General features: G+C 37.9%; 2 protein-coding genes across 2 annotated transcripts; one reads left to right on the top strand and one right to left on the bottom strand.

Annotated features, from left to right (window-relative positions):
• The first annotated feature begins 6,027 nt into the window (after positions 1 to 6,027).
• LOC145482566 (uncharacterized) lies at positions 6,028 to 8,004 on the top strand. The gene has a single exon (XM_081461160.1). The coding sequence runs from the start codon at positions 6,629 to 6,631 to the stop codon at positions 7,913 to 7,915; it is 1,287 nt and encodes a 428-aa protein (XP_081317286.1). The 5' UTR covers positions 6,028 to 6,628; the 3' UTR covers positions 7,916 to 8,004.
• Positions 8,005 to 15,029: 7,025 nt separating this feature from the next.
• LOC145464819 (melanocortin receptor 4-like) lies at positions 15,030 to 15,956 on the bottom strand. The gene has a single exon (XM_081448619.1). The coding sequence runs from the start codon at positions 15,954 to 15,956 to the stop codon at positions 15,030 to 15,032; it is 927 nt and encodes a 308-aa protein (XP_081304745.1).
• Positions 15,957 to 16,883: the final 927 nt, after the last annotated feature.

The raw sequence follows: 16,883 nt of genomic DNA, 5'->3' as shown, positions 1-16,883 counted from the left end.
TTCTGCTGATAAATAAATGCATCAATTCTCGATAAGCGCGCGACCGAAAGCTAAGTTTACATTTGCCTTTTTCAGTCCGCTTCCGTGGAAGTTATGTTTTTCATGAAATTATCCCTATAGCTATATAGGAAAATATATTTCTGTCTAGGAAGAATGTTTTGGAAAAGCAAATAGACCTTTTTCGTTTGGGCGGTTTATTGCACCATTACAGACCACGTGACATTCTCCAGAAAATTGTTCTTTTATCCATCTATAAATTTATTTTATTTATTTACTTCATCATATACACGCAACTATTTGAAAATTTGAAAGGAAGAATTCTCAAGAGAATCATCACATGGTCTGAAATGGGGCAACAAACCGCCCAGTCGAAAAAGGTCTATTTTCAGTCCTTATTGCAAAATTCGGAGCGTTCAGGGAACCAATCAGGAATGTCCTTTTCGTCATGGATGAATCTGCTGTTTGATAAATGATGCTTCATATAACAATGTAGAATTTCAAAAATAGATTGACCAATCAAGTTGAACCGTATCTCGGCTAGTGGTAATGTTGTTAGTGTCGCAAGCGTAGAGCATCGATCGATTTCGTCATCTAATTTGAACATAAGTTATTAATGCATAGTTGTTCCACGCAAATTGCTGCTGTGGTTGCTGATTATATCCGAAAGTCTTCTGTTCCAAATAGCAAGTCCGTCCTGAAAATTTATTATCTTTTTATGTTCCTTCTATCGCAGGAAGAAAAGAACAAACGATTGCAGCTGTTCTTTACACTACACAGAATGTAAAGTATCGGGATCAGTATAAAGTAACATTTAAATTACTGGACCTTACTGATATTTCCTGGGAATTAAAACGTAAACTGTGCTTTTAAAGCAGTACAGTTGGCTTTGCGGACACGCGCCAGGTATAGCTAAAATTGAGCTCAAATTGAGCTCGGAAGACCATCTAGATTTGAGAAAGAGTGCAAGAAAACTTGCTCAAGTACATACCAGATCTTTTCAGGTTTCTATGACTAATGGATCCTTCTGTAAATTGCTGGCGGTATCTCACAGCTGTTTGGTTCTATTGTCTTCTCAGATAACCTTAAATTTTCTCAATTTCCTCAAAATGATTTTATAAGCAATTACTGTCAACACTTTCGAAATGGGAAGCAGTTAAGTGGCTTAATCACTGGATACTCTTCATTTACTTATTTGTTTAGTTTATACCGTCATCATTGTTGTTATTCGGTTATTGGAACTTGAGAATCGCTCAGTAAAGCACTTGCGGCAATCTCCTCTTGATCGTCCATTTAGAAAATTCACGAAACACGCAAACACGTGTATTGATTGAACATGTATTGAAGGAATCAATTTATTTCAGATTTCACTGAGAATACCGTAGCAACTTCAATTTCAGTTCCCAATGTCTGTTCCCGTGTAAGATAGATCCTTGGGTAAGTTTTTCCATGGTTTTTTTTTTTTTTTTTTTTTTTTAATTTTTTCAAATATCAGCCTAATTTTCTATATTATTACGAGTTTATTCCATCATCCAGTATTCCCTAAACGGCAACTTAGGGTAAAACAACATCATGTAAAAGCTGAGAAGCTGTAAACGTCAGTTGGTAAATGCTGCGCTCCACAAGGACCAGTGAACTTCAGGGCGCTTTCTGGCTTTTCTGAATGTCATCCAGTTAGTAAAGGTTCATGTTTTAAACGGCTGCACAGTGCTATGATGCATTAAACTCACAGTGAGGTTTACTTAAAAATAAAGGTCATAGCGATGTCACGTATTTTTCAGGACGCTTGGTTTAGTGAGAGAATTTCTGAAAAGTAAAGTATGACGTCGAGGCCAAGCCTCTCTACAGTTATATTACATGAAATTTCGTTAATACTTTTTAACTGATTTCTTCGCATTTTAGGTTTGTGGCAAGAACATTTCGAGGCGTTTTTTTTCTAGAAATGTAATCTAGTTGAAGGTTTTTATTCGGTGATGGTTATAGAGAGGACAGTAGCGGTTCCATTGAAATAAATAACAATAAATTCGTCGTGCGTTAACTTCAAGGAAAATTGATATCTTTGTTGTCGTTGTTGTTGCAATTCAGCCCTTAACACGTTACAGTGGTAACTCAAAATTTCACAAAACTGTCTAATCTTCATACTGAAGTACTCCTAAAATGATCAATTTTTTAATCGAATTGTCTATGTATGATGGTACTCTAGCTGCTCCATATTAAAAAAAACTGATCGATATATCCTGAGCTGACCCAGACAAAAGGATATCACCAATTATAAAATAAAAACCCCACTGTAAGGAACCTAAAGATGGCGGCCAGGCCTCTAAGCGGCGCTTGGGGAAAACCGCTGAGCATACACATGACTGCACAATTTCTATCGAGTCAGTGACTAACGCAGATTTCTAGATCTTCTTCAATATTCCATTTCAATATAATTAATTGGAATGAAACCTAGATTTCCTAAGTGCATTCATATATTTTAGAAAAGCTACTTAATAGTGGTAAATTTCTATTCTATATTTCATTGTTTCTCGCCACTTTGGACCATGTTTTCGGGGCTTGTGGCAAAATATAAAATAATAATGCATATATGAGGCAAATGTCGCAGCCATTTTTTTGGAATGCAGCCATATACAATAAGAACTGTAGATTGAGAATGCAAAACATCCTGTTGATGAACGCAGGCAATATTTTTCCTTTGGTTAATTCAGTTTATGTGAATTAAGTATTGCTCAATTAAGCCTCGAGATACATAAGAACGACATTTTAATAAACCAACCAATGAGACTTCTTCAATCAAATTTTGAGATGGAAATACAGTGGTTAAAACTTCCTTGGATTACTCTATCAAAGAATAAATCTCCGGTACGTGATGTGAAATTTTCCACCCTTTATTAAATTTATTAAATCCAACTGAACAATTTTCCTGAACCCACTTGCACTGTAATCCGGAGAGAGATTCGGTGGGTAAGTCTTTGAATGGTTTTCAATACATATATCGCCCTGGTATAAATTCATATTTTTCTTATTGTTTACTTATTGCGTCTTGTTTATCTATGTATGCATCCCTAACCTAGAGTGGAAAGGCCAGAAAATGTTCACTTCGTAAATTTTACGCTTCAAACTGTTAAAATACCGGTGAAGTTTCGTTTTCCAAACTTTTCTCTGTAACTGACATAGCAAAGAACAGTTTTCAAAGAAGAATTCGTTGCGCTTCCTGCAAATCGTTAATTGTCAACTGGATATTGCATAATAAATATCTGCGTAAAAGTTTATAATATTTTCAATAAATATATATCAAAACCATTGTCCATTTTCCTTGAAAATCTCAATCATTTTATTGATCAACGTTGAATAGAAAGATGGATAATTTCTGATTGTCATAGAAAACTGAAAAAGGACAAACAGGGATTAATTAGGCAAACAAACTATTTTCTGGGATTTTAATAATTCGCAAAGCAGTTATTCACTGCAGTATAATGGAAAAGTTAACTTTGGATCTGTCCTTCTTATAATTAGAGTGTAATTCTTCACATGAAGCAGTTGTTCTCCGGCAAGAAAAGTAAAAGGTTGAAACCTTTGAACATGGATGTGCAGCGCCAGAATCATAATATGCAATGTTAATATTTGTCGTGCATGGAAACAGCAGTTTTTCTCTTCACTAGAAGTTACTCGAGGACAGCTTTCCTATAGTATAGTAACGTTTTGTTTCAGTGTGCGAGGGGCTCTATGATAAATCCTAATAGATTTAGTCCTATTGCGCTTTCTTCATTTTTCGTTTTCACAAATAAGATATCTTGTGATGCCCATTTTAATCAAACAGTTTGTGTTTTAGATAGATACTCCCTGTCATGTTAGAAAGACTTTGGTTTGCTGGTAGAGATTTATTTGCGAAGGTAATCGCGAGCTAAGAGATGTTCCTCCACCTGACTAAGTGAGGAATAGTGTTTGCTGCTTAACCACGTGACCGTGGACATCACTAAAGTTGATTGACAGTTGCTTACTGTATGCTAGTGTTCGTCTTTTGTTATAATGTGCAATTGTTTACCATTACCCTTCGATGCGTTTGCCGCATTACTAAGTTTGTGGTCCATACTGGCCTATTTTACTCGAGAGGGTAATTGCATTTGTGCTCAATCAAAACATCAGTGGCTTTCATGCTTTTAGCGTGGCGCCTTCCCTGTTAACTTGCTCCTTGGGTCTAGCAAGAATTTTATGATCAACTGTGTATAACGGACTGCCGTCTAGGTTTGAGAATGCAAATCAAATGGTTTCACAAATAGAATCCGAGTGTCACATGTCAAGCACAACTTTGTTTCTTCTTGTGTTTCAGATTTTATTATATTGCAGCTTTTCTACGGTGCTAGGAATGTTTTTGTGGTGGGCAATCTTTTTTCTCGGCATTTCATCCACGGGAGAAAGTAAGTGATGTTAAAGTATTCACCTTTACTAATCCTCGAATATACTTCAAGACTGTTTTCACAATGTTATGGGTATTTGCTATGACACTTGAAGGGCAAGGGATCGTTGCAGTATTAAACATATTCTCGCGCATAAGCGTAAAGCTCTGGCCAAACGATCGCAACATTTCAGCGTAACATATCGCAACATTGTTGGGCGTAAAATGTGAAAATGTTCAATATGTCGCAAAACGTCGCAAAGGGCGCGCGATATGTTGCGTTGAGATGTTGCGATCGTTTGGCCAGAGATTTTTAAAGTCCTGGCCAGACGTCCTTAAGGTGATTCCTCAGAAATAAAAGTTGCCGAACAATTTTTTTCAAACTTTCCCTACCAAGCACTGTTTCGGAAAAATACAATAAAAGGGATACGTCACCATACTCGCTTAAGAGATATGATGGGCCAATCTTACCCCATTCATAGTGCCTAAACACGCTCTTTATTTCATCAGTTCACGGTACATTTTGCGGTAGGTGGAGGCAAAGGTTTTTAAAGCAATACTTGAAAAAAACATTGATAGACAGAAAGTCTTGGGTACTTGAAACAATGTAATACATAATTTATGGAAAAATCATACAATTCTAAACGACATTGACTCAAAACGTTCCTCGCATCGTTGTTTTTGAGGTCATAATTTGCATCCTCGAGTAACGGTTTTGTGCACTCTTTTAGCCATACTTTCTTTTCCTTCCGAACAATTTTTTTTCTTAATTTTTTGACTTTAAGAGGATGATTTTTAAACCAAAATTATGTAATATAAATAGAGGTAACCGTGCTCGTTTAAGAGAAAACGAGCATTTATTTCGCTGTCGAGTTTAGCTTGAGGGAAATCTCTTACGTTGTGTACGTGCACGAGCTCATGTGCGCGCGCTAAAGACGCGAGTGCGCAGCAGGGATGCGCAATGCAATACTGAGGAATCACCTTAAAAGGACGTTCACGCCCATTGTTACTGCGCATACATCATGTCGCAACGTCACGCCACGTCATTCATCAAGCGCGCGGGCTTAAGAAGAGATACAAGCAAGTATAGAGCTTGGTACATTTTTTAGTGACTTGGATCAATGACTGAAACAGTCATCTTCCTTATATTTCCACCGAACGCTTATGACTTCACGTCTTTCACTACAAATAATTTATTATTTTTACTTACTAATGACCACTATTGGATTTTTCTTAAATTGTTCATATTGGATTGTTGTGATTTTTGTGACTAGGTACCTTTACGGATAGAGAGTATCCTTGCCAGCCGTTTGAGGCGAACAAGACATTTTGGTGCGATGAGTTGTTTTCTCTCCCGCGACACAATGATGGAAACGTCAAATTCTGCAATCGTTCCCTTCTTTCATGTAACCCTAATAACACCAAATCCAAAAGAAGAGATGGCCTCCGCGATGGTTGCTACTGTGATCCGCTCTGTAAGACTCTTGGTGATTGCTGCGTTGACTTTGATCTTTGGTAAGGGTTTAATTCATCGCACTAGCAATAAACTTACATATAGAGTGTGTTAACGTGACGTCATCAAATTCTCAAATCCAAAACTTAAGGGCCCCTAAAGGTTTTATCCTCGTCAGGCGTAACAGGTACTAAATTTATATCTGTTTACAACTTTCCAGCTCAATAGCGTCCTTCGTTTGGAAACCAGCGCATTTTAAATTTCGGAGTTATGGCGGTGCGTGACATGAAGCAAAGATCGCGTTTGTCGAAAAATATACGCTTATCTCGTGATTTTTAGCCATTTTAGGAGTTAAAGTATTAAGAAAAGTGCTTGTGTAGATGTTTGTTGATTTGGTTCAGATAATCAGTTGTCTAGATAGCCAAAGTAAGTTCCAGTTCAAAGACGTATAACTGTATTGTAAAATTTTGTTATTTTCAAACTTTCAGCCACGGGTTTAGCTCGGGTTTATTCTTAAAACATTTGTAAAAAATTTCGCAAATTTCAGCCTCGATATTCTTATAAAATGTATACTTATCAAAACAAAGGTGTGCCAGATGTAAATTGTGGATAGTGCGATGCTACAAACTTGCTGTTTTGAGGCCGACCGAGCTGCCTGACTGAGTTTAAAAGCAGGATTCTATGATATTTGGAGTTATTAAACGAGGGTTAACTACAGAAAGTGAGTAATTATCTATTGTCTGTTTTATTTAAGGATCACACCGAACAAATCTGAAAAAGGCATGTCACCAGAGGTTTTAGAGTGTAGAAAGGCTCCTTCCTCCATAAATAAAGATATCTATGGCTATGTGATGGTCGCCAGCTGTCCTTTATCTTGGAGTGATGCACAAACAGAACACGCCTGCTTGTCAACAAATTATTCCGCTGACCCTGCATCAGCTGTTCCAGTGGTTGATATGGTAACATCTTTGATTTATGCCAACATCTACTGCGCTATGTGTCATGGGAAGTCAGATAACCTTCGTCTTTGGGATGTCCAAATTTGGATGAAGCGCGGCGTCTCTGATATATCCTTACAGGTTATCCGATCCCCTGACACGTTTTGGGAGGTTAGGCCATTTGACATTCAAGTAGCACAAAAGTGTATTATTACACCAAATGCCGCCTTGATAGGGCAAGACACAAAACTCAAAAATCTGTGTCGTTCCTATGCCAATGGCGTGAATATTAAGCCTCATGGGTCATTTAAGAACCCTCACTGTGCTCTTCTTTGGAACAGAACCATCCTGAATAAAAAGGTAATATGCAGTAGAGGCCTACGAGTCGCACCCAGGCTTCCTTCACTGTTGTTTGCATTTACTAAAGCCCGCTCACAGACACGGCAAGTTCCACGGGGAGTAATTACTTTACACGTCGATTACACCTGCGAAATCAATGAAGTATATGATCCATTTCAGGGTAGGTGTATTCCTGTTATTCCTGCCAGCTCTTCAATCAGTGTCACTGTCGTCAACCAAAAGAAGTGCACCGCTGAGATTCGTTTCCTTCCCAATGAGTTTCAGATCTTGAGCAATAATTCCGTGCTTGTATTTGCTCATCACATGACGTACAGCAACGAAAGCTTTGTCCTGGCAAACAACACTTTGATCCTGTGCACTAACTTCTCCCGTAATTACACTGAGCGACGAATTACATTGGAGGACGTGAAAACCGAACAGCAATTTCCAGCGATACAAATCATTACATATGTTGGGTTTTCTGTGTCAATCGCCTTTCTTCTTTTCCTTCTGGTGACCTATTTGCTCTTTGCTGAACTACGTACCTTTCCTGGTAAAAAGGTGATGCATCTGTCATGCGCAATGATAGCCATGCAGTCGATATATCTTGTGTCTGACCCGGATGTTGTTTCCTCTGGAGTCTGCGCAGTGATTGGTGTTTTGCTGCATTATTTTGTCCTGGTTGTGTTCTCGTGGATGAGTACCATTGCCTACAACACTCAAAAGGTGTTTTCAAGTGCAAGTGAGTACACGATATGTTCAATTATAGTTCACCGATTCTTATTGGTTTAAATTGATCACGTGACGCGATAGTGTTCATCCGCGGAGACACTATCAGCCATAGTGTCCGTCCGAGGAAAATACCCGGATCGACAGTACCCGTCCGTGAAAATTTGTCTGTAAACAAGCGGGCTTATAGAAAATAAACAATTAAAGTTGGTTTAGTCTGTTTTCCTCTATAAGTTTTACATTTGGCTTTCACCGCTTCCGTCTAAAAAAGCTGAAAAAACATTCAATTTTTGAACTTGCGTGGAAGAAAATTTAGTGGTAAACAAAACTGAGACAACAGAGTGTTTATGTCTCGGAACTATCGGTCTGATAGTTGCCCCTTGGAAATTTAACGTTCTTAAAACTAGCGTGTTTGCTCTCGAAGCTTTGCTTCTCGGGCAAATATTTGTTTTAAGAAGATCACATTTCCGAGGGCCGGCAACCATGATGTATTAAGATTGTAGGTTGAAAGGGCAATAAGATTTAGATCTAAAGCATAATTTACGTAGGAATTATGGATATACCGCATTGGACCAAATCTCGTAATTCCAACAAGAATATATGTACCTTATCGTTTCCGTATCCTAAATACTGCTGAAAACCACTTACCAAATGTCAGGAAGAATGAATAGTTTTTAATTGTGTTCAGGTCAATTGGTCAACAGTTTAAACCTAAAAACTGCAAGCAATCTCTTCATACCCAAAATTCAGTGGTGATAGTGACGAAGACGACAATAACGATGCTGCTGTCCGTACTGTTTAGACAACAATGCTTGGCGATATAATCAATTCTCAAACTGTTCATTGTTAGCATGTAACTGAACAAGACTATATAGGTTTATCTCTATGCTTATAACATTTTCATTAATAGACGCAGATATACAAATTTTCAACTCCCCTCTGACTCACGAACAAAGAAGACGAACTTACACACGGAATTGTCTGTTCTGCTGGGGATTGCCCTTTGTCACTGTTGGTATCTGCGTGGTATTAGAGGTCACCAGCATCGGAAGTACCAGTTATGGTGAGTACTTATCCTAATAAATAAACATACTTAAGATTTGATTTCTACTTACAAGGCTAAAAAAGGTAAAAAGTAAATGGTGTTTTTTACTTTTTTTACTTTTTTAGTCTTGTAAATAGAAATTACTTTTAAAGTCAAAGCGAATATTATAGACATTTGTTGCAATGACTTTGGAAAACGGTTCTAAAGAAGGGAGAAATTGGCCAATAACAGCAGCTAAACGAAATGAAGTGCAAATTCAATACAGGTAAAAAAAACACTCCAAAGATTAAAGTGAGTAGGACTGCTGGGACTGTAGCGCTACAAGACTCACATGAAAAGAAAGGACCAAGAAAAAACCATCGGTTAAAGTGTGTTCAATGATTTGAGCGCAGTCTTAAACTGGGCAAGTGAAATCCAGGAAATTAAAATATTTTTGATTTGAAGAAAAGTTACTTACAAACCATCTGCTCTTATACTTAATTCTTTTATTTAACCACAAGAAAAATATTTCAAAATAGTTAATGTACTCATTTGGTCTTCAAATGTAAAGAAAAATTCTTTATTCCAGCGATGAATACGTTGTGTTTCAAAAATGTTTTAGGAAATCATGACGGATGTCAGCTGAACCTTCCGGCTCGTACATTTGCCGTGGCGATCCCTGTTTCATTGATGCTGGTTTTTAACATTGGTGCTCTAATCCAGACCGTTGTTGCAATGAGAAAAAGTGCACAGGTATAAATGTTACCAAAATCAGATTAATTCGCACGTTATCCTAAAAGAGCAAAGGTTTCCTCTGACTAAAAATAGCGAATACAGTGAGTAGCGAGCGAGTGGGATCGCCACTTCAGTGACAGAAGTAAACCGATTTCTACGAATCGCTGGTAGACGACGATCGCAATTGTAAGCGCTGCTTTCACAAGGGAAAGTGTTCTATCGTCAAGAAAAACCTAATATGACCGGATTTATATCACAGTTGTGCATGATAACGGCTCGCAAAAGATATACTGAGCGGAATGTGAAATACTTAGGAATAAACAAACACTGGGCCGGGTTGTTCGGAAGCCGGTTAACGCTAACAAAGACAGTATTAAAAGTAAGCCGCAGTATAAATTTTCTTGAATACAAATGTTTTCACTGTTTATGTTTTTTGAAGTTTAACATAATTCAAACTTAAAAACTTAAAAAAGGTCAAACAATATTAACAGAAACCATCACGGAAAAGTTACAAAAGTGAAATCAAAATTCTCCGAAATCCTGGGTTAGCTTAATCGAGCTTTGAACAACCCGGCCCAAATCGTTTTTGAAAGATAACATGTTTAACTATTTATACTGTGAGGAATGACGAGTAGCGTAGACGGGTGATTATAAAATAAAAAAAAATTGTGGTTTCCTTGTGAATTTGAAATGTTTTAATAAGGTATTTGTAAGAATTTATCCCAGGACTCTTAAAGTATGTTACGCATTTAACAAGACAAATGACCACGCCTGAGCTATAATGTTTCTTTTATATTTCTACCCAATTATTCATTTGTTAAACATAGTTACAATGAATAAGATTCGTGAAAGATAACATTTCCCATTTATCACGCCACCATACTCTCACAAGCTAATATTGTTTTCAAATTTAATACGCAAACAAACAATAACCATTGCGTATAACACTTATTCCCGAGGGAAACAAGGCTGCCTCGACTCAGAGAAATCTGCCTGTTATCGTGTTGAAGCTGACGTCAGTGTTAGGAGTCACGTGGATCTTGGGTTTTGTTCTTGCCTTCTATCAGACTCCTTATTTGGAATACCCGTATGTGCTGGTGAACAGTTTTCAAGGTACGCATGGGATAAGCCAAATTGTTAAGATTTACAATGATTGATTGAATGTCCGTCGCGTGATGTTTCATTCCATTGCATCGACTAAATGCATAAGAAAAGTAAAGTAAAATCCTTTATTTAAAACACGATTATCGCTTAATCACTACATGCTTGAGGGGTCGTGTATTACAGAAAATCAGTCAAAAATATATTTATTATACCTGGCAAACCAGATCAAAAGGAGACAGCGACACTGGGTGCATGTGTATGTAAATAAACTATTTAAATAGAAGGATAAAAACAACGATTGTTAAGCACTCCATAGCTCAATTCGATGGTATTTATTTTAATGGTTCTTTTAATACTCTAACAATAGATTAATGCGTCCGTGTGATCTGTTCTCAATAAACGACAAAATTAAACATTTGTCCCCCAAATATGCAGGAAAAATATTTGTACTTAATAACAAGCTGTTACTAATTCTGTTACCTCAACAGGCGTCCTGATCTGTCTTTCATTTGTGTTTACGAGGAGAGTATACATCTTATACAAGCAAAAGTTCCTGTGCAGCACGGCAGCTTCTCCTAATTGAAACGAAGATAATAACCATGGATAGCGATGAGTTGAAATAATATTAATCATAACTACTCAAGAGAAAATTCCCAGTGTAGGCCTTATATCCAAGGTTATCCCTCTTAAGTTATTTTCAGGCTTGGCACCCAGTTCTTACACGGGTGCTCGTGCAATGTGTGGACGGTCCAAGCGGCTTTACACGCAGGTACTTGCTCATGTTTGGTTTACAAAAAGAAGGAAAACCTCCAACGCTGTGGGGATGCCTATTTTGATATTAACACAAAAGGAGCTTCAGCAGTTGCTAGTTTTTTTAAAATACATTTGGGAACTTTCTCTCTCCTATCCAAACAAAAACAAACTGAATGAACGGCAGAAAAATGAACAGCCAACCGAGCGCAAAGCAAACGAAAGTGCAGCTTTGCACGGAGGGTTACTCCCTTATATGGGCTATATAGGTATGTGCGGCCCCAAAGGGTAGGGTTTTTCAGCCGTTTTGGTTAGGGTATCGATTTTGGCCATTTTAGTCTTAAATAGTGTATGGTTTTAGCACTCTAGTCATGAATTGCGTCTGTTCCTTAGAAGAAGCTACTTTTTCATCATTATTAATAAGACCGTCTACAAAAGCCCTTCCCCATTAAGGCAACTGTGCCAGCTGCAAAGGTCATAAATAGGGTATCGAATTTTTGGTCAGTTCATTAACAGGGTAGCAAAAATCGCAGATTTTGGTCATGAATAGGGTAAGGGTTTTGGGAAGTGGGCCCCACAACCCTACCCAACTTTTCTGGGAGTACCCCCCGGGATGGGGGATTTGCTCTCTTACTAAAGATCTTTTCTTGAGCCACGATAGCTCAAGTCTTAAATATTTCCCGCAATTTAATCACGACCACCCTAGTTCTTCCAGATTTCCTAGAATTGCCACAAATAAAAGTTTTGCATCGTAGAGCAGAAATCAAACTTATGCCATACCGTTCTCATGCTGCTCATCGATTTTTTTGTTATTTGCACTGCAGTGTAAATTAACGCACACGCATTCGTACTTTCCTCAGTCATATAATAAACGAGTAATAGTTTCAAAGCTTGGCAGTTAAGGATTTATACTAAGAGCGATATTTGAAAGTTCTTTAAAATGACACTAATTGCTTGAATGCTCGTGCAATTTTAAGGGAATTTCCAAATGTTACTTGTAATATAATCGCACATGCATTATTACGATTGCCTACTCTCTATTTCGTATATTACTGTCCAACAGTGTTTAAAAGCATCACGTCTTTTCCTCAGCTTAAAAATATAAGAGGTAGGTTATGTCTGCATACTAGCCAGGCCGGAGCTTATCCCGGTTTCTGTAGCATGATGCGACTAGGAGTTTTTCTACTCCCCCCTGGATGGGATGCTAGTCCATCGCAGGGTCACCCCCAGCATTAAGTTTGCCGGTGACCATTTATACACCTGGGTGGAGAGAGGCACTGTGAGAGTAAAGTGCCTTGCCCAAGAACACAACATAATGTCCCCGGCCAGGGCTCAAGCCCGGACCGCTTGATCCAGAGACGAGCGCACTAACCATGAGGCCACCGCGCCTCCCTATAAGAACAATTGCATAAAATGTTCTAATCTAACTCTAAGGAAGAACTAAGTGAGGAAAGAAGTAAGTGAGTAAGTAAGTAATAAAATATTAGTAAGTAAATGATAAAATGTTAGTGATAAATAAACATCCATATTCAGAGCTAATTTAGTTCCATTTGACTCTTGTTATTGCGGTTCCACGTGATTCTCCGTGCACTCAATACAAGAGGTGACTTGATGCTCAACGTACTTTACGAGCATGAAACACTTATGTCCAGGATTGAACGCAGTTACAAATTTTACAAATTTTACGATTTTTCGTATGAGTTTCAAATTCAACAAATTTTGCGATTTTTCGTTGAGCTCTACACGATTTACAAAAATTTGCTCCTAACGTTTTTGTGGAAGATATGCTATCAATAACAGGCTCGAACTATGACAGATCATTGTACATCCAGTGTAGTGTCGACTCGCCGCCATCTTGTAGCTTTGGTGACGGCAAAATTCTCGACTACAGGAACTAGGGCCGATTCATACCGGGTGGAAATGCCAAATGGAACAGGAAAAAGGACAACCTCCAGAGGTTTACCGAGATTTTCGAAACGAATTTCCTTAAACTTTCTGTTCCATTCGGCTTTGAACCAGAATTTCCAGAAATTTTGGTCGAATAAAACGCGCCCTTGGACTTAGACTTTGATCGCTACACGGTAGGCTCGCTTAAACGCAACAGTTATGTTGGTCAGCGCATGCGTGCGAGCTTAGCTCAAAGGAACAAACGGTTGCCCGCAGTGCCGGGTTTCTCTCTCGTTCGGCTTAGGAGAAACCAACTGCTCGTAGAGTATATATGTTTGCAACCTAAAGAGAAAACCAGACAAGCTCATATTCTCCCTTGAGAGAAAAATGGTGGAATGGTTTATTTCCGATCTTCGCTGACAGACGCCTTTCAGAATTTTCTCATTATTAATTAAAACTCGTCTCTCTCTAGATAGACAGACAATTCCACGCCGGGGTCCTGAATGGAAGAGCTGTTCTCTGTTGATGAGTTCACCTTCCTTTCAGCATACAAGTAAAATAATGACAATTGTATGTATTCCTTTCTGGTTGAAATCGAGTGGGCAGTGTTCTTTATCATGTACATGGAAGCAGAATTTGGTGCTTTATTTGATACCTCCTCTATTACATTTGTATCCTCTGATAACGTATTTCTAGCCTTCTGTTTGGTTCAAAGAATCTCAGTTATCAGCCATTTTTATCCATCAGATATTTTCGCTCGCTCACGATTGGTCTAATTGGTCTGAGCGCCTCACGTGACTGAATGTCCGCGGGTTCCGTCGGAAAGAATGGCTTAAACGCTCAATACAGCAGATTTCGCTAGCTTTGTAACGCGAGATCTAATATACAGGAAACAATTGTCAATACTCTCCCGGAAAATACTAAAAGCACAGCTATGCAGAATTTGACACCAAAGATTTAATACGAAAAGGGCTTTTTACATTCATAAATACATAACTTTATTTCCATTCGGATTTCAGTGTAGCATGGGAGTGCTAATATCCAACAAAACCAATTGAATGAAGACGAAAGGCAGTAAAGTCTGCGAGAAGATCCAAAACTTAAGAATTATCTTTCAGTGTAAAGTTCTGTAATCCATATCCGGGTCTGGGTATTTTATGCTTTAGTGAAATTGATCTTTGCTATCGAGTTCTGAGCAACACAATTGTAGTCTATTGATTCTGGCAGCCTGGTAAAAAAGTTAACTCTTGTTCCCGCCATAATAAGGAGTAAAACTTTCAGCGAGGCTATTATTTCGGATCTCCCAGCAAACCGTTATCGTTTGCCACAGAATATCGTCGACTTTAGAGGAGATTGTGGGCGAAATATTTTTGAAGTAAACTCTGTTTTAAAAAAGGCTGACAAATTAATACATATTACATGCCATATACAAACAATACATGTCGCTTTACAAGCTCGATACTAGTCAATAGCAAGCATTATAATGATGCGTGCAAAAATAAGTACACTGCCGCAACACTATCATTGCATAAGAGAAGTATGGATGAATTGTGTAATCTCAGCCAAATGACAGCATTCGAGTTTAACAAAAATTGTTTTTGTAACAGTTTTCCAGACAGTTGGAATATTATCTACAGTAGGTCTCCTTTTCATTGTGTTCTTTTGACGATTGATCTTCTACTCAGTGCTGTTGGTTCTTCGAAGCAGTTCAACAAGCGCTTTGCGAAGTATTGAGCTTCGCCAACAGTAAATAATAGGATTGCACAGCGAATTGAGTAAAATGCAAGACAAAATAAGAGGCTTAGAACTAAGGAGTGCATTACCAAAATATCGTTCAAGAAACTGATATACAATAGAAGGAAAATATGAAAACAGAACGAATCCAATTATAATGGTTGTGGTTTTTACAGCTTTGGCCTCTTCTAAGAATTTTCGCTCTGTATCTTGTGAAACTTGTACGGCTTGAATCTGGTTCCTATGACGTCGACTTACGAGATATACAAAAATTTGACAGTAACTGATTACTAAAAAGCTTATACAAGCTATGGTAATTGTCAACGACGTAGATAGCTTGGAAAGGGAAGCAATTAGCCTTATACCCGCTGGAATAGCTGCAGTTGTAAAGCAAAAAGTTACAGCAACATTTAAACGAGATTTAGTTACAATTTCGAAGTAGCGTAATGAATATTTCATAGCTAAAAAACGTTCAATGCTCAGCAACGCGAGTAAAAGTAGAGATGCTAAAGATGGGTAAAGGAAAGCAAAGACTGTTTCTCTATAGAGTCTGCAATAATCATCTAATGAAGAACCAGTGATGAGAGATATCTCGCCGAATATAAAACTTGGCTGTACGGCAACTCCTACTGTCAGATCTGTTGCTGCCAAACAAGCCAGTAGCATGTTGTACGTGGTCTGAAGTCTTCGCTTCTTTATTACAGCCACTATTACCAGCGAGTTGATGAAGACAATCACTGGACAAGTCAACATGTTTAAGATGATGGAAAACAATGTGAAAATGTAGTCTTCATGGTCATATTTTTCTTTCCAAATGCGGCAGTCTGCCGCAGGTGTAATGGAAGAGCTGTTTTCTGTTGATGAGTTCATCTTTCTTTCAAGCGTTTCCAGCTTTGATCAGTAGATAAGTTAATAATTACCGTTAAATGCAATCCAGCAAGTCGTTCACTTTATTTGATGAAAGCGGAATTTTGTGCTTTATTTATACCTTTTAATCAGGGACCTTTCCTGCGTCAATCCCGATACCTAAAGAAGAGAAATTCTCAAACTTACTTATCCCAATCAATGAAGGTTGGAAATGAATAACAAGCAAAATCTGAGGATAAAAACTGACGTCTCGGTGTCATCGTAGCACCGAATCCTATTGTCTTTAATACTGATAATACAATAGATTGATAACTGCAATTTTCTTTGATATTACAATTATTTTTTCAATAACGCTAGATGAACCGCTTTTCAAAGAGACAAGACCGAGCTACACTCATTTAGTCTGCAGTAATTCCATTCTTAAAGGAAACTCCTTCCCAAATATGATATCGAATATGATTTCTTACACCTAGGCCCTGTTTGTTACGAAGTCGACAGTATGCTTAAAAGTCTCATAGATGATAACAGCAGGTAAGCCGCCAAAAACGCCGGCTTATTGTGCTGGATAATGCACAATATATACTTTAACACGTGCTTTGCCATCTTACAGAAAAAGAAACATCAATTGTTTTAATTGAAAAGTCCAAATTTTGCTAATTTAAGATTATTAGCTGACCATGTCGTTAATTCCGTTCAAAAGTCAACGCTTGCTTCTAATTTCTGCAAATTTCAGGGACACAAAATGTGCTCTATATCCTGACAAGTTTCTTTGGTACTTATGCAAGCTTAACTGTCTTTGACCATCCTGCAAAGACCGACTTTGAATTTTAATTATTTTATACTGAAATTATATCGTTGTATGTTAAAAAGAATTTTTTTTTAATCAAAATATCACGGCCAAGACAATTGCCTTTGAATCACTGTAATAAC

Source organism: Orbicella franksi, chromosome 1 (genome assembly GCF_964199315.1).
Source record: "Orbicella franksi chromosome 1, jaOrbFran1.1, whole genome shotgun sequence".
In the NCBI taxonomy this organism is placed as follows: domain Eukaryota; kingdom Metazoa; phylum Cnidaria; class Anthozoa; order Scleractinia; family Merulinidae; genus Orbicella; species Orbicella franksi.
The sequence above is the reverse complement of the archived record's forward strand: the minus strand, read 5'-3'. Positions and strand labels throughout refer to the sequence as shown.

Coding starts and splice junctions, on each gene's coding strand:
- LOC145482566 (XM_081461160.1), top strand. CDS start 6,629: ATGTCACCAGAGGTTTTAGAGTGTAGAAAGGCTCCTTCCTCCATAAAT.
- LOC145464819 (XM_081448619.1), bottom strand. CDS start 15,956: ATGAACTCATCAACAGAAAACAGCTCTTCCATTACACCTGCGGCAGAC.